At 43.6% G+C, this 22,095-nt stretch overlaps 1 protein-coding gene across 1 annotated transcript in view; it reads left to right on the forward strand.

The window, feature by feature from the left end:
* SRMS (src-related kinase lacking C-terminal regulatory tyrosine and N-terminal myristylation sites) overlaps positions 1 to 21,814 on the forward strand; it is a 50,722-nt gene extending 28,908 nt beyond the window's left edge. Inside the window, exons 2-8 of the mRNA XM_039349533.1 lie at positions 1,367 to 1,488; positions 6,556 to 6,722; positions 9,822 to 9,963; positions 12,881 to 13,036; positions 16,068 to 16,249; positions 18,312 to 18,468; positions 20,757 to 21,814. Coding sequence (XP_039205467.1) covers positions 1,367 to 1,488; positions 6,556 to 6,722; positions 9,822 to 9,963; positions 12,881 to 13,036; positions 16,068 to 16,249; positions 18,312 to 18,468; positions 20,757 to 20,950 — 1,120 coding nt within the window. The 3' untranslated portion in view covers positions 20,951 to 21,814. The remainder of the gene's footprint in view (positions 1 to 1,366; positions 1,489 to 6,555; positions 6,723 to 9,821; positions 9,964 to 12,880; positions 13,037 to 16,067; positions 16,250 to 18,311; positions 18,469 to 20,756) is intronic.
* The last annotated feature ends 281 nt before the right edge of the window (positions 21,815 to 22,095 follow it).

Genomic DNA, 22,095 nt, shown 5'->3' on the forward strand with positions numbered 1-22,095 from the left:
TCTATTCTATTCTTATTTCTATTCTGTTCTACTCTATATTCTATTCTATTCTACTCTACTCTACTCTACTCTACTCTACTCTACTCTAATTTCTATTCTTATTTCTATTCTATTCTATTCTATTCTATTCTTATTTCTATTCTATTCTGTTCTGTTCTGTTCTATTCTGTTCTATTCTACTCTATTCTATTCTAATTTCTATTCTATTCTTATTTCTATTCTATTCTGTTCTGTTCTACTCTACTCTACTCTACTCTACTCTAATTTCTATTCTATTCTTATTTCTATTCTATTATATTCTTATTTCTATTCTATTCTATTCTTATTTCTATTCTGTTCTATTCTATATTCTATTCTATTCTATTCTACTCTACTCTACTCTACTCTACTCTACTCTACTCTATTCCCTATTCCCTATCTTCATCTCCATCTCCATCTCCATCTCCATCTCTATCTCTATTATGTGAGTCATACTTAATGCCAATAAAGGAGAATCTCTGTAGCTCAGGGTTGAAATGAGGGGTCCTTGGTGCTCTCTGAGCTTGGTGGCTTTCTTGCAGACATTTCACAACCTATACTAGGTAACATCATAAACGCACTGATGATGTTACCTCGTTTCAATAATGAAACATCTGCAAGAAAACCACCAAGCTTAGAGAGCACCAAGCATCCCTCACCTTCTTGATGGGCAGAAAAACCACAACATTGTAAATAAGAAATCGCTGTACCTTTTTAATTACAGCTGCCAAATTAGTCATTGTTAAAATATGGAAATATTTGGAGAAAGTCTCAGCAAGATGGCATGAACAGAACCGATCTTTTCATGAACTCGAAAATGCCCCTGATTAAAATCCAGTGCGTGGCAAGCCAAAGCAGTGACTCACCGTTTTGCAAGAGAGAATGGAATTGCATTGTTTATGTAAAGGATAAGCATGTGGGGAAACATCACGTCTCAAACATCACGGGCATGTTCCAGTGTACCAGCACTATGTAAATATTTTTAAAGAAAACTCAAGCAAACAATTTTTTAAAAAAAATTTGGAACAACCGAAAACACTTTTGGGGTGCCCTGAACATGACTTAGGCCAGGGGTAGGCAAGCTTGGCTCTTTTATGACTCGTGGACTTCAACTCCCAGAATTCCTGAGCCAGCCACGCTGAGGGGGAAAGGGAGAGGTTTCTAATCTGAGCCATGCTGGCTCAGGAATTCTGGGAGTTGAAGTCCACAAGTCATAAAAGAGTCAAGGTTACCTACCCCTGACTTAGGTGTTTGAAATGGTTTTTTTTTTCTTTCTTTATTATTTGTACTGAAGACAACTGAGAGATTGGCTTATGGTTTAATCCGCTCTCACCTCTTTTCTTCTCAGTTGGTACATAAGCGGAATCACAAGAAATAAAGCCAACCAGCTACTTCTCTCTCCCCCAAATCACCACGGCTCCTTCCTTATTCGGGACAGCGAGAGTAACAAGGGAGAATACTCTCTGTCAGGTAAACTACATCTTACTCTTCCTGCCATAAGTAGACCTCTATCATAGTTGACCACTAAGGTCAGGGGTCTTCAAGCTTGGCCCTTTTATGACTTGTGGACTTCAACTCCCAGAATCTCTCAGCCAGCATGCCCGGCTGAGGAATTCTGGGAGTTGAAGTCCACAAGTCATAAAAGAGCCAAGTTTGAAGGCCCCTGACCAAGGTGAATCATTTTTAGGATTAATTGGATTTGGCCTTCCAAGCTGAAGATCAAGCTGGATTTTCCCTTCTTTTCACTTGCCAGCAGCTACGCAGAAATGTTCACATGGGCAACCAAATCAAGATGGTGATTGTGATAGTAATCACAGCAAACCATGGTCCAAAAAATCAGAATGGTGGCGCTGATAATACCGTACAAACAAAGTTCTTTAACATACATAAAAACAGGTAGACCTTCACACCAACCTGGACACTAGCTTGGCAAACATCTTTGCTTGACAGACCCTAAAATTGAATGCTGGTTCTAAAACTCAGTCGATAGAAGAGAGGTTGAACTGTGGGGTCCCTGGTGCTCTTTGAGCTTTGGTGGGTTTTTTGCAAATGTTTCATTACCCAACTAGGTAACATCATCAGTGCTAGATAAGAGGGAGGAGGAGGAGGAGGAGGAGGAGGAGGAGGAGGAGGAGGAGGAGGAGAAGGAGGACTGTGGAGTCCTTGCTTCTCCCAGAGCTTCGTGGTTTTCTTGCAGACATTTCATTACCCAACTAGGGAACATCATCAGTGCTAGAAGAGAGTGGCGTTTGATCTCCAGTTGGATAATGAAAACATCTGCAAGAAAACAACCAAGCTCAGAGAGCACCAAGGACCCTACGTTAAGAATTGTCTGGAGCTCTCTGCCTTGTGCAGAAATGGATTTCCCTTACTGTGCTTCAGATAGAGGCAGGGGAGGGGATATCTTTAGGGATGGCTGGGGGATTATGGGAGTTGGGGGTCCAACTCCTCTTAAAGTTTCCAAGGAAGAAAAAAACTGGATTAATATGTTCTGCACTGAGCAGGGGAGATTAGACTAGATCAGGGGTCTTCAAACTCGGCCCTTTTATGACTCGTGGACTTCAACTCCCAGAATTCTTCAACCAGCATGCCCGGCTGAGGAATTCTGGGAGTTGAAGTCCACGAGTCATAAAAGGGCCGGGTTTGAAGACCCCTGGATTAGATGGCCCTTGCAGAGCCAACACCATTCTCCCTAATTCTCAATGGTATCAAACACTGTAAAATTAATTTGTTTTCAGAGACAATTGGCCTCTGGTGGATCTTCTGGTAGGCAATTCGGTGACTCGTTTTTGCAGGAGTTCCTGCTTCACCTGGCCTCCCACTCGTATCTCCTGGCAGCAGAAGCAGGTCTTCCAAGGGGAAAGGTGGCATGGTAGTGTTGCAGCTCTCTCCTCCCTCCCATAGAAACCACTGGGATGTTTCGCAGCAAGGCAAATAAACACCAGGCGAAATGAGGACGTAGGAGTGGAGGTGGAGGCAGTCTCAAGTCATTTATTTTTGCTTTCCTTTAATGCAGAGTTTGGCCTTTTGTTAGGAGATGCTGGTGATTGTTTGGCTAAAGCATTTGGATCAGTTACAGGCGGGGCAGCGATTTTCACTGCTCAGCATTTCTGATTAGCAAAAGCTAAGTGGATTGTAACCTGCAGCCAGGCAGCTTTTGAGGGATTGGGGAGTGGAAGGACAAAACGTGCGCAAATGAAAAAGTAGTTCTTGGAATGCAAATACTTGCTGTGTTTTGCACAACTCGCTTTAAAAGCAAACCCAGAATGTGTGGGATTCCTTTCTTCCTTCCTTCCTTCCTTCCTTCCTTCCTTCCTTCCTTCCTTCCTTCCTTCCTTCCTCAAGATCTTTCCCTCCTTTCTTCCTTCCTCAATCTTTTCTTCCTTCCTTCATCAATCTTTCCTTCTTTCCTTTCATCAAGATCCTTCCTTCCTTCATCATATCTTTCCTTCCTTCCTTTCTTCCTCAAGATCTTTCCTTCTTTCCTCAAGATCTTTCCTTCCTTCCTTCCTTCCTTCCTTCCTTCCTTCCTTCCTCGAGATTTTTCCTTCCTTCCTCAAGATCTTTCCTTCCTTCCTTCCTTCCTTCCTTCCTTCCTTCCTTCCTTCCTCCCTCCCTCCCTCAAGATCTTTCCTTCCTTCCTTCAAGATCTTTCCTTCCTTCCTTCCTTCAAGATTTTTCCTTCCTTCCTCAAGATCTTTCCTTCCTTCCTTCCTTCCTTCCTTCCTTCCTTCCTTCCTTCCTCCCTCAAGATCTTTCCTTCCTTCCTTCCTTCCTTTCTTCCTTCCTCCCTCAAGATCTTTCTTTCCTTCATCAAGATCTTCCTTCCTTCCTTCCTTCCTTCCTTCCTTCCTTCCTTCCTTCCTTCCTTTTTCTTTCCTTCTTTTAGCTCCTTGTAAAACTGGACAGCTGGAAGAGAGGCTGAAATTAATATCTATTAGGATTAAAGAGAAATAGGGTCTTAATGCAGTTGCTCACATGTTACAGCTAACAGGCGACTGTGTGATTCCTCTGGATATTGAGCAGTAAAGCAGGATGAATTGTTTGCTATGCAAGGAAACCCTAGGCGCCCTGAAAACAAATCTCTCCAATTTGCAACACAAAAGACATGAGTGTCTCCTCCACCTTAACCTATGTGATAAATTCATTCCAGAAAATTTGGATTTTAAAAAAAGTTAATTACTAAGCGCACTCCAATTCCTTGTGTGTAATTACGCTAAATGTTGCAATAAACAAAGGTATTCTGCCTACACAAGTTGCACGCAGCAAAGGATGAACTAGCCCCAAGCCACACCAAGCCTTTGCACAATTAGGAGTGACTAACAATGGCAATAGACCGTCTCTTGAATTCTCATCCTTTCATAGCTGAGCGTGCTTGAGTTTGGCGAATGCAATTCCCCAGAATTCCAAGCCAGAAATTCCAACAGGTGCCAACGCAACACAGCTTGAGGGCATCTGCCTGGCATGGCTGAGCTAAACACAAGGAAATCTATTGATAACAGTTCTGGAATTCCCTGCCAAAATGTCATGAATGAAGGAATAGGCAGTGTCACCACCTCAACCTCTGTCTGTTCCTGTTTTTCCTAACCTAGGTCGACATCCCTCGTGAAGGAAATCAAAGGTTGCTGTATCTTCCAAATCATGCCGAGATTATTTTCAAGCATTTGTGCCCTAGAGGCATTTCTACCTTCTTAGTTCATCTCCTCAGGGAATCGTGGGAAATGTAGTTTCCCGTCAAACATGTGCGACATCCTTTTTCTTCTCTCCTTGTGGCCGGTGAGATCACCTTTAGTTTGGAATATTCTGGACAATTCTGGGCATATTTCCTGGAAATTGACAGATTGTTCAGAAGATAAATATGACTTGGAGACTTCTTATGAGGACAGGCTGAAAGAACTTGGTAGGGTCAGTCTAGAGAAATGAACACCCATTAAAGACATGATATCAGTACTGAGATACGTAGAAAGGTGCCATAAGGAAGATGGTCAGGAATTATTTTTTTCCTGGTCATAGAAACCAGAAATAATGGATGTAAGTTGCAGGCACTTCGCTCAAATACAAGCAAAATAATTCCAGATGTCAGCAAGTCTTATCTACATGATAGGTACTGTTGGAAGAAAAGTCTTCATCGTGGTTCAGTCCAAGCTGGGGATAAACAACATGGAAACTGCTTTAGAAAGAAGGTTGCAGTTTATTGAAGAGCCAGACAGAAAGATGGCTCTGGCAGGAAAGAGGAGAGAAAAGGGGCTGAGCACATGTAGGGAGTGGGTTTTTTTACCCTCTGGAGCCTTTTGTTTTGAGTTGTTTCCTGTTCCTGTGGCATGAACTTTGACCTGAGTCTGAGTGTGCTTTTCTGGTATTCTGATGGTGATGGGTTAATCCTATTATGTCCCAAAGGCCATATCCTGCTTCCCCGGTGCTGGGGCTAATGACTCCTAGAGTTTGGGTGAGGTATGCAGATTTTAGATGTCTTTATCTTCTTAATCTCCTAGCTTCAACCTTCCTGATGGTTTACATCTGCATCTGTACAGCGCTGGCTTCTGCTTGTGGGAGAGAGACCTGGGGCTATCAAGGATAACTGGGCATGCTTTTCTGCCTCTTTAAGATTCTTTGAGGAAATATATTTTCCTGCCCTTTTAATATTTCCTTCTCTGGGGGGCTGAGTTCCCACAGTACAATAAGTGATGATACTACCAGACAGGAAAAATAAAATTCTGGAGTTGGTTCTGGATTCACCATCTCAGCAGAATCTTGAGAGACTCTCACAGAAAAGAGGGAGTCAGCAGTACCAAGGGCAGGGCAAGAAGTAAGGAGTGGAAACTTATCAAAGAGAGACTCAACCTAGAAGTAGAGAGAAATTTCCTGTCAGTCAGAACACTTAATCAGTGGAACTACTTGCCTCCAGACGCTATGAACGCTCCAACACTGGAAGTTTTTAAGAACAGACTAGACAACTATTTGTCCGGAACGATATTCCCAGGAGGCAGGGGGTTGGATGAGAAGATGTATGTTGGTCATTAAATAAATCATGTGGTCCTAATCACATGGCTGCAGGATGCTGCAACCAGTTGTAAATGTGAGCCGGTTGCCAAGTGCCCAAATTGTGATGATATGACCACACGGGGTGATGTGATGGTTGCAACTGCAAGGATTAAGTTACTTTTTGCAAGGCTGTCGTGAATGAACCATGGTTAAATGAATGGTCTTATGCCCCAGGACTACCTGTGATGCAAACTACTTTTGATATCACAGTGTTGTTGTTGTGAGGAAAATAGGAGGAGAAAGGACTATTAGATATATTCGCCGCCTTGAGTTATTGGTAAAAATAATAAAAGTGGGATATAAATAAAATAATATAATATAAAATAATAAAATAAAATAAATAATAATAAAATAAAATAATTAAAATAAAATAACAAAATAAAAATGAACCATAGAGCTGAGGGACAAGCAACGCTGGTGCCTACTAAACTATAGAAAGGGAAATTGCAAAGTTGATGCAAATTCTATCGTGTTCTCTTTTCCTTCAATCTTCAGTTCGCAACCGAGGAAAAGTACGACATTTTAGAATCTTCTTGAATCCCGCCGGAAGTTTTTACTTGGAAAAAGCTCATGTTTTCTCGAGTCTGGAAGAGCTCCTTGCTTATTACAAAGCCAACTGGAATATCATTGAGTGCCCCTTATCTCAGCCCTGCGTCCAGAAGGTGAGTGGAAGAACATGTCACCACCGTGTGATTTTCCCCATCCCTGACAAACTTCCAGGAGCTGGGTGTGCGGCTTTTATTGGGGTGTGTGGGAGTGTTTGTTTTTGCTTTGCCTTTGGATCTGCTTCAGGTTTTTTTTGGGGGGGGGGAATGTTCTTTTTTTCTCAAAAGTCAAGCAGTTAATTTTAGTCGCCCCCTCCATAGGAAACTATTTACAGGATAAATCTGAGTCGGTCACTGGAACCAAAAGTTTATTCTTCCAAGTATTTGGGCTCATGCTGGAGCCCATTCTCATGGAATTCTCTCTCTCCAGAATGTGTCACAGATTTGATCCATGCTGGAACATACCTTCATTCATGTAAACTATTTATAGCTCAATCTTACCGGTGTGCTGCAGCAGCCAAAAAAGCTAATACAATCCTTGGTTGTATAAACAGAGGCATAGAAGCAAAATCACGTGAAGCGTTAGTACCGCTTTATAAATCCTTAGTAAGGCCACACCAGGAATATTGCATCCAGCTTTGGTCACCACATTACAAAAAAAGATGTTGAGACTTTGGAAAAAGTGCAGAGAAGAGCAACTAAGATGATTAAAGGACTGGAGACAAAAACATATGAAGAACGGCTGCAGGATTTGGGTTTGGCTAGTCTAGAGAAAAAAAGGGCCAGGGGGGACATGATAGCAGTATTCCAGTATTTGAGAAGTTGTCACAAAGAAGAGGGGGGGGTCAACTTATTTTCCAAAGCACCAGAGGGTAGGAGAAGAAACAAGGGATGAAAACTGATTAAGGAGAGAAGCAACTTGGAATTCAGGAGAAACTGCCTAACAGTGAGGACAATCAACCAGTGGAGCATTTTGCCTTCAGACGTTGTGGGTGCTTCATCACTGGAGGTTTTAAAGAAGAGATTGGCAGCCACTTGTCCGAAATGCAGTGGTGGGATTCAGCCGGTTCACATTGGTTCGGCAGAACTGGTAGCTAAATTTTGTTGAGTTCGGAGAACCGATTGAATGCACACTGCTTTTGGAAGTCCATTCTAGGCTTCGGAGACCTGGAGGAGACCTCCCAGGCCTAGAAGTGTCTGCCGGAAGTGTGTGGATGCCACTTCCAAAAGTCCGTTCTAGGCCTCGGAGACTTGGAGGAGGAACTCTTGTACGTCGAGGAAGGCCTGTGTCTTATTATCAATGGGCAGAATTTGAAGAACATGTTCCACAGGACCACAAAGGTTTTCCTTGCACCATGAGTAGAAGCTGACTGATGGGAGGTTCAAAAGCAATTTATGATGGAGTCAAGTTGAAATGCAGTCTCCTTTGGTCTAGTGCAGGGGTAGGCAACCTTGGCTCTTTTATGACTCGTGGACTTCAACTCCCAGAATTCCTGAGCCAGCCATGCTGAGGGGAAAGGGAGAGGCTTCCAAGCTGAGCCATGCTGGCTCAGGAATTCTGGGAGTTGAAGTCCACGAGTCATGAGGGGGCCATAGTTCCCCCATGCTGGCTCATAAAAGGGCCAGGTTTGAAGAGCCCTATTCTATCTAGTGCAGGGGTAGGCAACCTTGGCTCTTTTATGACTCGTGGACTTCAACTCCCAGAATTCCTGAGCCAGCATGGCTCAGCTTAGAAACCTCTCCCTTTCCCCTCAGCATGGATGGCTCAGGAATTCTGGGAGTGGAGGTCCATGAGTCATAAAAGAGCCAAGGTTGCCTACCCCTGGTCTAGTGTTTAAGGCACCAAGCTCCTTGTCCCAAGGGTGCTTTTTCAGGAGGCAACTGGACTTTCTTGTTTTTCTTTGAAGATGTTTCGCTTCTCATCCAAGAAGCCTCTTCAGCTGTGCCTGGATGGTGAGGAATGGAAGGATTTATACTCTTTGCAGACAGCTGGTCAGTTGCATTCTTTAAAGAGAGTCGCTGAGGCCACCTGGAGATTTGTCTGTGTCCTCAGGGTCACCTGAGGAGTCCAGATGACTGTGGAGCCTTCTTGGAACCACTGAAAGGACTGTGTTGCAGACTGGAGATAGTTGATGTTGTATCCCTCCCTCTCTGTTGAGAGAGGGCTGTTCAGTTTTGACATGGATGCCCTCTTTGACCCCGCTTTCAAACCAGCGGTCCTCTCTGTCCAAAATGTGGACTTTGGAAAAGGCACTTTTGGGACAGTCATGACCTGGATGACTGAGAATCTCCAAGGATACCAAGCTTCTTGATTGTCCACAATATTCTCAAGAGTCTTCTCCAAAGTTCAAAAGTGTCAATACTCTGCTGCTTCTTCACAGTCCAACTTTAATTTCCACAAGGAACAGCATGGCTTCCACGGTTTTGATATTTACAGCTATAGACCCAACACATCTGAATATCTTTTCCAAGGCCTTCACGGCTGCTCTTCCAAGTGCTAATCTGCAGCTTATTTCTTGTTCCCTTCTTCCTTGACTGTTGATGGTTATTCCTTAAAAGGCCAGAAGCTCTCCACTACTAGGACATTCCAAGGTTTGCAGACTAGACTGGAAAAATAAAACAATACTTAATTGGAGTTAATGATCTCAGTGGTCCTGCAACCTTCTTGTTCAAGATTTCTTTAATCCTTCCTCTACCCAGGCCTGGCCTGTTTTGGTCACCACAAAATAAAAAAAATGTTGAGACTCTAAAAAGAGTACAGAGAAAAGCAACAGAGATAAGTAGGGGTCTGGAGGCTAAAACATATGAAGAACAGTTGCAGGAATTGGGTATATCCAGTTTAATGAAAAGGGAGACTAAGGGTATCATGATAGCAGTGTTCCAATATCTGAGGGGCTGCTACAAGGAAGAGGGGGTCAACCTATTTTCCAAAGCACCAGAAGGCAGGACAAGAAGCAACGGATGGAAACTAATCAAGGAGAGAACTAACCTGGAATTAAGCAGAAATTTCCAGACAGTTAGAACAATTAATCCGTGGAACACACTTGCCTCCAACACTGGAGATTTTTAAGAGGAGATTGGACAACCCTTTATCTGAAATGATATAGAGTTTCCTACTTGAGCAGAGGGTTGGAGTAGAAGATCTCTAAGTTCCCCCTTCCAACTCTGTTATTCTGTTATCTGGATTGTTTCTCTCTAATCTTACCCCTTCTACAGAAGTCTTCGGAGATGGATCAGTGGGAACGTCCCCGGTCTGAATTCCAGCTCTGGAGGAAGATGGGCGAAGGATGTTTTGGAGAAGTTTGGGAAGGAATGTGGAAGAACACAGTGCCTGTGGCCATCAAAATTATGAAACAAGGTTTGTAGAGTGCAGAACTTATCCTCTCTTGCGCAATGTCTTGTCTGCCTGTTTCTTAAGAGGTGGATTAGTCAATCCTCCATGAGTAGACCAGAGGTGAACAATGGGGTCCGAGTGTGAATCCACCAGCTGAACAAGGAAATGAGAATGTCTTCCCCCAGCTGGAAAATAGATGGAGAAATGATAAGCCATGATAGTAGGAGAACAATAGAACAAGCACTGCAATACCACAATGCAAACACCACCCTAATATCCTTGTGTCCCGGTGCCTGTTGCAAGCACATAGTCACAGGATTGGCATCACAAAATTCTGGCACAATTGTTGACCTTTAATTGTCTTGCACCTCCCTAAGGACACTGCTGTTATAAGAAGTAATGGAGTAATAATAACAGTTGTTCCATAGAAATTAATCCAAATGGTTATTAATAAACTAGGTCAGTTGATCTCTTGGGTTATTCTATCCTCACAAAAGAAAAGACACGTGGAAGGGAGCAAAGTTCAGGTTAATGCTAAAAACATTTTTTTATTTGAAAAGTCCTACGTTACTCTGATATTCGGTGATATTCTGCACCTAGTCAGTTTGCAGATTTCTGGATCCTGCAAAGCCATGTTCCAAGTCCAGCATGAATTAACCAAACTGGACAGAAACTTCTTCCAGTTCTTGTTCAATCTGATGAAAGAAAATGTCCATTGGAATAAAGATTAGGTTAGATTAGATTAGATTAGATTAGATTAGATTAGATTAGATTAGCATAAGGACTCCTATCTTGAGCAGGTGGTTGGACTAGACTAGAGGACCTCCAAGGTCCCTTCCAGTCCTATGATTTTATGATCCTAGGAGTTTTGTTTTTTTGTTTTTTCAAAAAACAAACCAGGTTTGGAGAAATCTTCCTAGACAGAACATCCTTTTATTTAGTGCTTCTAGCAAACGTTCTAATTTTACCTCAAAAGTTTTCTACCTTGCTCCCCAGCCTTCAGTTAAAATGCCAATGGAAGATAACTGGGGCTTTCTCCGGATCAGTTTGTAAAATCACCACTCCCTGGGAACTTAATCATTTATTGTATTTATTAGTCAAATTTATGCAGCCACCGCTATAACCCGAGGCAACTCTGGGAAGTGCACCACAAACAGGTAAAATCCCATGTAATAATAATTAAAAAAAAACCACAGATATTTTTAAAATTGAATTGGACCTAGAAGCAAAGTGACAACTGAGGGAGGTTGGGGAGCAGCTCCAAGCTAGGAATTCCAGGAATGTGTTCTAGGAATGCACCTAGTTGCCTGCTCTCTTGCATGCTGTATCAGCTGAGGCTTCCAGATACTCTTCAAGGGCAGCCCTATGCAGAGTGCATTGCAGTAGTCAATCTGGAGGTAACTAGCGGATGAATGCCTGTGAGCAAGGCCTGCCAATTCAGGAATCCATGGCTTGAGAAACTGTAGGCGAATCTACAGTACTTATTCCGCCCTCTCCCCCCCCCCCTTGGAGAAATTAGTAGAATTATCCATCCAGTTTTTCTGCCTGTAAATTTGAAGAGGTTTGGAAAGGATATTAATGATGACTGAGCAGCCTAATTACATTTACGATCATCGTGGTAGCAATACTAGAACATTGTGTTATTCATCTCTGTGGTCAATATAACTGTCCAGGAAAGTTTAGCAAGGTGGACTTGCAGATCAGCAAAGCCTTCAAAAGTCTAAATTTACAAGATGCCCCCATCACACAGGCTCTTCACCCCAAGTTGCAAGATGATAAGACAGGAGTCTCAGCCATGTCTGAACCCAAACTTCTCTTCTTTAATCCTGAAGAGTGCTTGGAGAAAACATCTAGAGCCATGTTTATACAGGGATAGAATCAAGATAACAGGAAGTGTTAGTATCACTTGATAATGCCTTGGTAAGACCACATTTGCATCCAGTTTTGGTCACCACAGTATAAAAAAGCTGTTGAGATTCTAGAAAGAGTGTGGAGAAGAGCAACAAAGATGATCAGGGGGTTGGAGCTAAAACGTATGAAGAATGGATGCAGGAACTCAGTATGTCTAATTCGGGGTAGGCAACCTTGGCTCTTTTGTGACTCGTGGACTTCAATTCCCAGAATTCCTGAGCCAGCCATGCTGAGGGCAGAGGAAAAGGTTTCCATGCTGAGCCATGCTGGCTCAGGAATTCTGGAAGTTGAAGTCCACGAGTCATAAAAGAGCCAAGGTTGCCTACCCCTGGTCGAGTTTAATGAAAAGAAGGACTGGGAGTGACATGAGAGTAGTGTTTCAATATCTAAGGGGCTGCCCCAAAGAAGAGGGAGTCAAGCTATTCTCCAAAGCACCAGAAGGCAGGACAAGAAGCAACAGATGGAAACTAATCAAGGAGAGAAGCAACCTAGAACTAAGGAGAAATTTCCTGACAGTGGGAACAATCAGTGGAATGACTTGCCTCCAGAAGCTGTGAATGCTCCAACACTGGAGTTTTTTAAGAAGAGATTAGACAACCATTTTTCTGAAATATTATAGAATTTGAGCAGGGTTGGACTCGATGACCTCCAAGGTCTCTTCCAACTCTGTAATTCTGTTTCCCAGCCTTGGGCATTTCCAGGTAAGTGGACTTCAACTCCCAGAGTTCTCATCAATGATCCTGCTGGCTGTGGAATTCTGGGAGTTGAAGTCCACTGTCCTAGAAATGCCCGAGGTGGAGAAAACATGACCTAGGGCAGGGATGGGGAACCTTGGCTCTTTTATGACTTGTGGACTTCAACTCCCAGAATTCCTGAGCCAGCATGGGGGTTGAAGTCCACAAGTCATAAAAGAGCCAAGGTTCTCCAACCCCTGACCTAGGGCTTCCAGATGTGCTGGAATGAGAGAACAAGTCCAGACGTTGTCTGCGCAAGCAATCCATCCTGCAAATGTCTTTCATCTCCTTCACAGCTGATATGAGGGACGACTTTGTCAAGGAGATCCGGAACTTGAAAAGTCTGAAACACACAAGGCTCATTAAACTTCTGGCGGTCTGTTCGATGGGGGAGCCAGTTTATATCGTCACAGAGTTGATGCGGAAGGGCAATCTCCATAGTTACCTCAACAGTGAGTATTGATCTGAGGGTCCAGACCCAATCTTTCTGCAGAACTGTGGTGAGCCAGTCCAATGTCAAAATGGTGGTCATGACAAATGACTAAAATCCAGCATAATGTACATTCTTCTGACATTTGGACTATAGGTCGTCCTCCACTTATGACCACAACTGAGTCCAAAATTCAGCCACTAAATGAATGGTTGTTTAAGTCACGTAACATTGTGGGGCTTCCATCTTGTGGCTGTGGTTACCCCCTTGGTCTTTATGACTCCACCTCATGGGTGCCGTTCATACACACACACATCCTTACAAGTAGTCCTCACCTTACGTCCACAGCTGAACCAAAAATTTCTCTTGGGTAAGCAAGACGGTTGTTAAGTGAGCTTTGCTCCATTTTACAACCTTTCTGGCCACCGTTGTTAAGTGACTCACTGAAGTTGTTAAGTCAGGAACATGGCTGTTAAGTAAATCTGGCTTCCCCATTGACTTTGCTTGTCAGGAGGTCGCAAAAGGGGATTGTGTGACTCCAGAGACACCACAACTGTCATAAATATGAACCAGTTGCCAAGCATCTGAATTTCGATCATGTGACCCCGGGGATGCAGCAGTTGTAAATGTGAAAAGGGGTCATAAGTCACTTTTTTTAGTGCCATAGTAACTTTGAATGGTCACTAAATGAACTGTTGCAACTTGAAGACTATCTGTAATAGTCTTCTGCTGAGAGAGAGAGAGAAGAGAAAGAAAGAAAGAGAAAGAAAGAAAAAGAGACAAAGAGAGAGAGAGAAAGAAAGAAAGAAAAAGAGACAAAGAGAAAGAGAGAGAAAGAAAAAGAAAGAAAGAAAGAAAGAAAGAAAGAGAGACAAAGAGAAAGAGAGAGAGAGAGAGAGAGAGAGAGAGAGAGAGAGAGAGAGGCCTTGCATGATTTGCTAAGGACTATACCACTAGTTGCAAAATCACCGAAGAACTAGTTCCTCCTCAGACACAATTTATAAATCCCCCTGGGAAAATTGCTCTCTATTACTTTCCCAAATTTCATCTCCACTGGGCAGTTGGGCAGCTTCCTTTGGTTCAGCTGCCATCTGAGGCAGTTCCAATTTCAGCCAAAGCTGACGTATTCCCAATGCCGTTTCGCCATGCCCAACATGCAACCCTTTTCTATGGAGATTCTCCTCGGCGGAGAAACCTTTTGTCCAAAGAAGCCAGTTTGGCTGCTTCCCATGAGAAGTTTCCTGTGTTGAAGGACTTGACCTCCTTTCCAGATCTGGTTTGTTACCTCAGATGGGGCAACTCCCTAGAAGAACGAGTCTGGAGCCAACATTCTCGGTCTCCAAGTGTCTAAACACTCTTTTGTCTGCTAATGAGTTTCTTTCTTGCGTCATCCCAGAGCAGGATAGCTTCACACGGTGGTGCATTGTGTTTACAGATTGTAATCTGATCTCATTTTCCTCCTAAGGCTCAGCCTTTCCATGCACAGAGATGGAACCACCATCAAACTGGTTTTCTTTTGAGGGCTGGCAGTCAAAATTCCCACTCTGAGGGAATCCAATCCTTTGTGGGATGTGCCAGTCAAATCCAGGGGTTAATCCTCTGAGAATTAGGAATAAGGAAAGCAAATGCCACCCAACTGCCAAAATGTGTGGAAAGAAGCTTAGAAGTGGGCAGTTAAGGTTTTACTTCAAAATTAAGCTGCTAATCCAGAAGTAAGACTCGTGGGTTTAAGTTTGCGTCAGGTAATATTCTGAGGTAAAATTATCTAGAAAGAATTGGATTGGGCTTAAGCATGGGTGCTAGAGAATTCCCCCAAACTTTGGTCCACAGTAGTGTTGTAAAAGAGTCTCAAAACATACCAGCACATTCTCTGGTTTTTTTATTTCTTTTATCTAATTTCTGACACAACACTGCCCTCTCTTGCACACAGAGAAGCATAGTCGTTGACTTATGCCCACAACTGAGCTCCAAATGTCTGGTGTTGTGGAGTTTTGCCCCATTTTACGACTTTTCTGGCCACAGTTGTTAAGTGGATCCCTGCAGTTGTTAAGTTAGGAACACGGTCGTTAAGAGAATTTGGCTTCCCCATTAACCATGGGGTTGGTGCAAAGGTCTTCAAACTTGGCAACTTTAAGACTTGTGGACTTCAACTCCCAGAATTCCTCAGCCAGCCTCAGTCATATGTCACTTTTTCAGTGCCACTGTAACTTCAGACGATCAGTAAATGAGGAGCTGTAAGTTGAGGACTATCTGAAATTCTGGGACCAGAATTTCCATTGCTAAACAGGGCAGTTATTAAGCCAATGGCAGCCGATTTTACAACCTTTCCTTTGCTAACTTTGTAAGTGAATCACTGCAGTTGTTGTTAAGGGAATCAGGCGGTCATTAAGTGAATTTCCCCATCGACTTTGCTTGTTGGGAAGCCAGATGGGAAGTCGCAAAATGACAATCATGTGACCCGACGATGCGGCAACTGGGGTCACGCGAGCGTCATAAATGCATCCCGGTGGCCCAAGAGCCTGAATTTTGATCACGTGACTGTGGGGAATGGTGTGATGGTCATAAATGCGAGGACTGGTTGCAAGTCACTTTTTTTCAGTGCCGTTGTAACTTTGGATGGTTGCTAAACGAATGGTTGTAAATAGAGGATTACCTGTAAGTACATAAACGCATTTCAGCAAAGGATCAAAGGTTAATAACAATAGCACTTAGACTTATATACCACTTCACGGGAGAGGTTTAGAGTCCACCTGTTGCCCCCCACAATCCGGCCAGTAGTGGGATTCAAATATGTGGACAACCGGCTCTCTGCATGGATGCCGCTTCCAGAAGTCCGTTCTGGGCCTGGGCAACAAAAAATCAGCTACCGGTTCTGCCGAAGTGGTGCGAACTGGCTGAATCCCACCACTGAATCCGGCTCTTCATTTTATCAACCTCAGAAGGATGGAAGGCTGAGTTAACTTGAAGCTGGTTAGGATCGAACTGCTGGCGGTGGGCAGAGTCAGCCTGCAATACCACGTTCTAGCCACCACTGTGCCTTGTTGATTTTTCAGGTGCTGGGGGAAAGGAATTGACCACACACCACCTCCTCAGCATCTCTTGCCAGGTGGCTGATGGGATGACCTATCTGGAGGAACAACGTATCGTCCATAGAGATCTCGCAGCAAGGAACATCCTGGTGGGCGATGACCTGGCTTGCAAAATAGCTGACTTCGGCCTTGCCAGGCTCCTCAAGGTGCGTCCAAGGAAGCTTTAACACCCTCCCTACAGCTAAGTCCAATAAGAATAGAGCTGGACGGGACTCTGGAGTCTTCTAGTCCAACCCCTTCTCAAGCAGGAGACCCTACATCAGGCGTAGGCAACCTTGACTCTTTTATGATTCGTGGACTTCAACTCCCAGAATTCCTGAGGCAGCCATGCTGAGGGAAAAGGGAGAGGTTTCCAAGCTGAGCCATGCTGGCTCAGGAATTCTGGGAGTTGAAGTCCACGAGTCATAAAAGAGCCAAGGTTGCCTACCCCTGCCCTACACCATCTCAGACAAGTGGCTGTCCAGGCTCTTCTTAAAAACCTCCAGTGATGGAGCACCCACAATTTCTGGAGGGAAGCCGTTCCACTGATTGATTGTTCTCACTTCAAGAAATTTCTCCTTATTTCTAGGTTGATTCCCACCTTGATTAATTTCCATCCGTTGTTTCTTGTCTTCCCTACAAGTGCTTTGGAAAATAAGTTGAACCTCACCACCACCACTCCTCTTTGTGGTAGCCTGTCAAATATTGGAATACTGCTGTTATGTCCCCATCCCCCCTAATTTCTTCTTTTCTCTAGACTAGCCATAGCCAGTTCCTGCAGCCGTTCCTCATATGTTTTAGTCTCCAAGCGCTTAATCATCATAGTTGCTCTTCTCTGCACTTTCTCCAAAAAGCGGGACAGATCCCAGATGTCCATCCAACATTTATGTTCCTTTTGTTGACTCCAAAAACATAAATGTCTGAAAGAGCCCTCTTAAAAGCCGACATACCAGCCATCCTCTTGGCATGCCTGCGACTATCTTCACAGCCAGCAAAATTGATGGGGGGCAAACTGGATTTACTTAACATAATTCACTAAGCAACTGTTGTGATTTGCTTAAATGTGGAATGCTGGGAAGGATTCCTTCTGAAAATAAATTACTCTGATTCTCATGGTTCCGATAGATGAAACTCTTCAAAGAACTTTGAGGCATTGTTTATCTTAAAGAATCTTTATTTGAGCAGCATAGCATCCGCACATACATAAGCGAAGCCAAAATCTGGATTCCCCTCCCCTGAGCACATAGTGTCAAACACAATTCCCTCCTCTAATTAACAGTCATAAATCACATTCTCCAATTAGTTTGAAATGCAGGCTTTCCCTCCTGTTCTCCAGCCCAGCCATTTCTTATCATCTCTTATTTCAAAAGCCCTGAGTTCAGACACTATTGCAATATTGTTATGTCTAACTCCCATCACATTCCTCCTCCTCCCCCAGTATCATCTAATTCTAAGAGTAAAGCATAAGAAAGAAAAAGGCTGCATCTCCATACATTGTCAAAGCAAGAACATCCGATGTTAGCAACGTTGACATAATCATTGGAACGACTTGCCTCCAGAGGTTGTGGGTGCTTCATCACTGGAAGTTTTCAAGAAACGACTGGACAGCCATTTATCCAGAATGGTATAAGGCAGTGGTGGCGAACCTATGGCACGGGTGCCAGAGGCGGCACTCGGAGCCCTCTCTGTGGGCACACGTGCCGTTGCCCCAGCCTTGCCTCCCCCCACAACCCCCTCCTCTCCAGCAGCCCCCCTGAAGGAGAGTTGCCTTCGAGCGTGGCCCACACAGAGCAGCTCAGCCAAGGACAGGGCAGCCAGGCAGCGTAGACAAGACTCTGCCCTCATCCCCCATCATGCAGTTGATTCTGCAGGGCATGGGCAGAGGGTGTGGCCGCCATAGCGCTGCTGGGCTGCCTGGGCGATCTGCGGCGGGCCCTGGAGGCGGTGAGTGGTCCTGTGGGCAGAGGGGGCGGGGAATGGAGGGCAGAGCGGGGGGCAGGAGGGTGGAGTGGGGGCGGGGCCAGTTTTTGGGCACTCAGTCTCTAAAAGGTTTGCCATCACTGGTATAAGGTCTCTGCTTGAACAAGGAGTTGGACTACAAGACCCCCCAACTCTGTTATTCTGTATTCTGCTCTGAACAAGTCAGTTTTAGCTTCTCTTTCTTGAATCTCCAGGTGAAAGCACCTTCCTTGCTTTTGGCTGAGGACCTGTTCTTGGTTTTCTTTCTAGGATGACATTTACTCCACCACCAGTAATGCCATGATCCCAGTGAAATGGACAGCACCGGAAGCAGCCATCTACCAGACCTACTCCCCCAAATCGGATGTGTGGTCCTACGGGATCCTGCTCTACGAGGTTTTTAGCTACGGACAATGCCCCTATGATGGTAGGTAATGATCATGATGAAGGAATGCTCTTGGGAGGGCAGGGGGCATCTCTCTCCCCCCCCCCATCTTTCTCTCCCTCATAAGACACACACACTTTGTAATATGGCCAATTGTACTGGAGATGTGTTGGTTCTCCATCCTATCCCCATTTCCTGGCCCAGGCCTGACCATGGTAAGGCCACACTTGGAATACTGCATCCAGTTTTGGTCACCATGATGTAAAAAAGATGTTGAGACTCTAGAAAGAGTACAGAGAAGAGCAACAAAGATGATTAGGGGACTGGAGGCTAAAACATATAAGGAACGGTTGCTGGAATTGGGTATGTCTAGTGTAACGAAGAGAAGGACGAGGGGGGACATGATAGCAGTCTTCCAATCTCTCAGGGACTGCCCCAAAGAAGAGGGAGTCAAGCTATTCCCCAAAGCACCAGAAGGCAGGACAAGAAGCAATGGATGGAAACTAACCAAAGAGAGAAGCAATCTAGAACTGAGGAAAAACTTCCTGACAGTGAGAACAATTAACCAGTGGAACAACCTGCCTCTAGAAGCAGTGAATGCTCCAACACTGGAAGTTTTTAAGAAGAGACTGGACAGCCATTTGCTTGAAATGGTATAGGGTTTCCTGCCTGAGCAGGGGGTTGGACTAGATGACTTCCAAGGTTCCTTTCAACTATTATTATTATTATTATTATTATTATTATTATTATTATTATTATACTTTTATTCATTAAACATGAACCTCAGCCAACTGAACATTCAAATTGGCTGGCGCTGATGGTTGACACAGGTTGCTACCACCATCCTAGGTGTCAACCAGGTATCTCCTTAAAATATAAGATGTTCCGAGTAGCGCAGTTTTTTGTAACATTGCTGGAGTTATTGCAGAAAGCTGCAGTTTCTTGATGTGTTGCTTATTATTATTATTATTATTATTATTATCATCATCATCATCATCATCATCATCATCATCATCATTATTATTATCTTTCCTTTTCTCAGAATATCCAAGCAAATTATTATAATTGTCTTACTCCATATAGTCTACGTTGAACCATTTAATACATATCCCATTTATTCTCAGGCATACTTTATTTTCTTCATATAGATCTTAAATAGGAATGGGAAAAGAATAACATCTTTGAGGCTCCTTAAAAAGCAAGGGCCTAGAATAAGTGTGTCCAGTGTACATCGATGCAAAATATTGGCTTAAATTTTGTATGCCCACCTGTTAAAAATTAGTCTAAAGCAGACCAAAAAATAATAATAATGTAAAACTGCTGTCTATATGTAGAGATTTAAAATATATATATAAAGGAAGACTGTGTAGCTAAGATTCAAGAAGCTTGTTCAAACAATTTTTTGAAGGTAAGACAGAATATAAGATTTCAAATATTTGTCCAAAATGGTATAGGGTTTCCTGCCTGAGCAGGGGGTTGGACTAGATGACCTCCAAGATCTCTTCCAACTTTATTATATTATTACTATTATTATTATTGATCATCGCACAATCAGCCAGATGTTCAGACTGGATTTGGCATTTTTGTCTACCTATCGAGTCCTTCCCAAGGACCTGGGATAGGCAGATGTGGATGTTTGATGGTATCACAGATCTCGTCGCAGGATGGAAGCAGTTCCTAGTAAGGCTGCCTTTTGCAATTGACTAATGGCGAATTTGTCAATGCCAGTGGTGTTCAAGTGGTGCTCCAGTTGTTTTGGGATTGCACCCAAGGCGCCTATGACTATTGGTACTACCCTTGCTTGCTTTTGCCAGTCTTTCTATTTCTACTTGTAGGTCTTTGTATTTTGTTATCTTCTCCAGTTCTTTCTCGTCTATTCTGCTGTCTCCAGGCACTGCCACGTCCACTATCCAGACTTTTTTGTCTTTCTTATCAACAATTGTTAAGTCTGGGGTGTTATGTTGCAGGTGCTTGTCTGTTTGAATCTTGAAGTCCCAGAGCATTTATTTATTTATTTACTACATTATTATTATTATTATTATTATTATTATTATTATTATTATTATTATTATTATTATTATTATTATGTTTCCAATTTCAGAAGGTCTAACATGGAGTGTTGGGGTTAAGCCAACACTCCAGCTAGAAATGAGAAATTGGAGCCCACAGCCACTTTTGAGAGATTTGGGGTGTGGGAGATCATCCAGAAGGGTTTGGTCACCCTTACATTGGTGAGGAACCCCTATCTTTGTGTTAAGGAGAGTCCTCCATTACCTGTCCCATCTCTCTGGACCTTGTGAACCTGACTATCTCTGTCTGTCTTCTTCTAGGGATGAGCAACCAAGAGACCATCCAGCAGATTACTCGGGGCTACCGTCTCCCTCTTCCCAACAGTTGCTCCCCTGAGATTTATAGCATCATGCTCGAATGCTGGAAAACCCACCCTGAAGACCGGCCAAGTTTTCTCAACTTGCGAGATGCGCTCTTTTCGATTTACAAATGGGCACGTCACCCGATCTCCTGAAGGGGAGGCACCTTCTGTGTCTTCTGCACCAACCGCCAGCCCTTCGTGCTCAACAGGCTAGTAGACGTTCTGCAGACCCTCCAGCTCAGATTCTCTTGAGCCTGCAGGAACGTTTGTGCCTTTGAAGGTGGACTATTTGAGCTCTTCAACCTCAGCAGGTGGAGCGGAGGTGGAGTTATGGGTTCTACCTGTCCGAAAATAGCTCACGATAAGAGATACTTTACAGCCAAGAGGTCACCGTGGAGAGAAACAGAACTGCAGCATTTCCTTCCCCCGTGCAAATTATGGACTCTTCTTGCTGTAGGCACCCGATGGCTTTCTTTAGTCAATAAACATGAACAAATGTGTCGATCTGATTTCTTACACCGTGCATATTCCTGGTGCATCGATTAGGTGCAATTTGATCGGTCAAAAGTGGGTTGAAGAGTAATGGAATCCCACTCAGTGGAAAAAAAAGTCCCTGGGGAAAAAGAGTCCTAGCTTTATAGTATGTTTGTCTCTATGTCTGAGGGTGGAATGGGACAACTCAACTGTGTGGGACAACTTGCCACAGCCAACTCACAAGGCAACTTGCTGTGAGACAATTCAGCAATTCAATTTATTTATTTAAAATCATTTAAAAAATGTTTTAACTTATGTCACTCACGTTTCATTTTGTCCCTCCTTTCTTTAATGCATCCTTTCTTTAATGATTCTATTCCACTATTTCTTTGATATTAGTGTAACTCTTGTACCATAGAGAGTCATCCGTGGTGAGGTTGACAAATTGGCCGTGGTGAATTGCCATAGAATTGTATAAGAGAGAGAGAAGTCCTTTTTAATAATAATAATAATAATAATAATAATAATAGTAATAATAAAGTTGGAAGACACCTTGGAAATCATCTAGTCCAGGGGTAGGCAACCTTGGCTCTTTTATGACTCGTGGACTTCAACTCCCAGAATTCCTGAGCCACTATGGCTCAGCATGGAAACCTCTCCCTTTCCCCTCAGCATGGCTGGCTCAGGAATTCTAGGAGTTGAAGTCCACAAGTCATAAAAGAGCCAAGGTTACCTACCCCTGATCTAGTCCAACGCCCTGATCAGGCAGGAAAGCCTACACCAGGGGTAGGCAACCCAAAACACTTAAAGAGCCACTTGGACCC

This window comes from Crotalus tigris, unplaced genomic scaffold (genome assembly GCF_016545835.1).
Source record: "Crotalus tigris isolate CLP2741 ecotype Arizona unplaced genomic scaffold, ASM1654583v1 scf7180000017536.10889498, whole genome shotgun sequence".
Classification (NCBI taxonomy): Eukaryota; Metazoa; Chordata; class Lepidosauria; order Squamata; family Viperidae; genus Crotalus; species Crotalus tigris.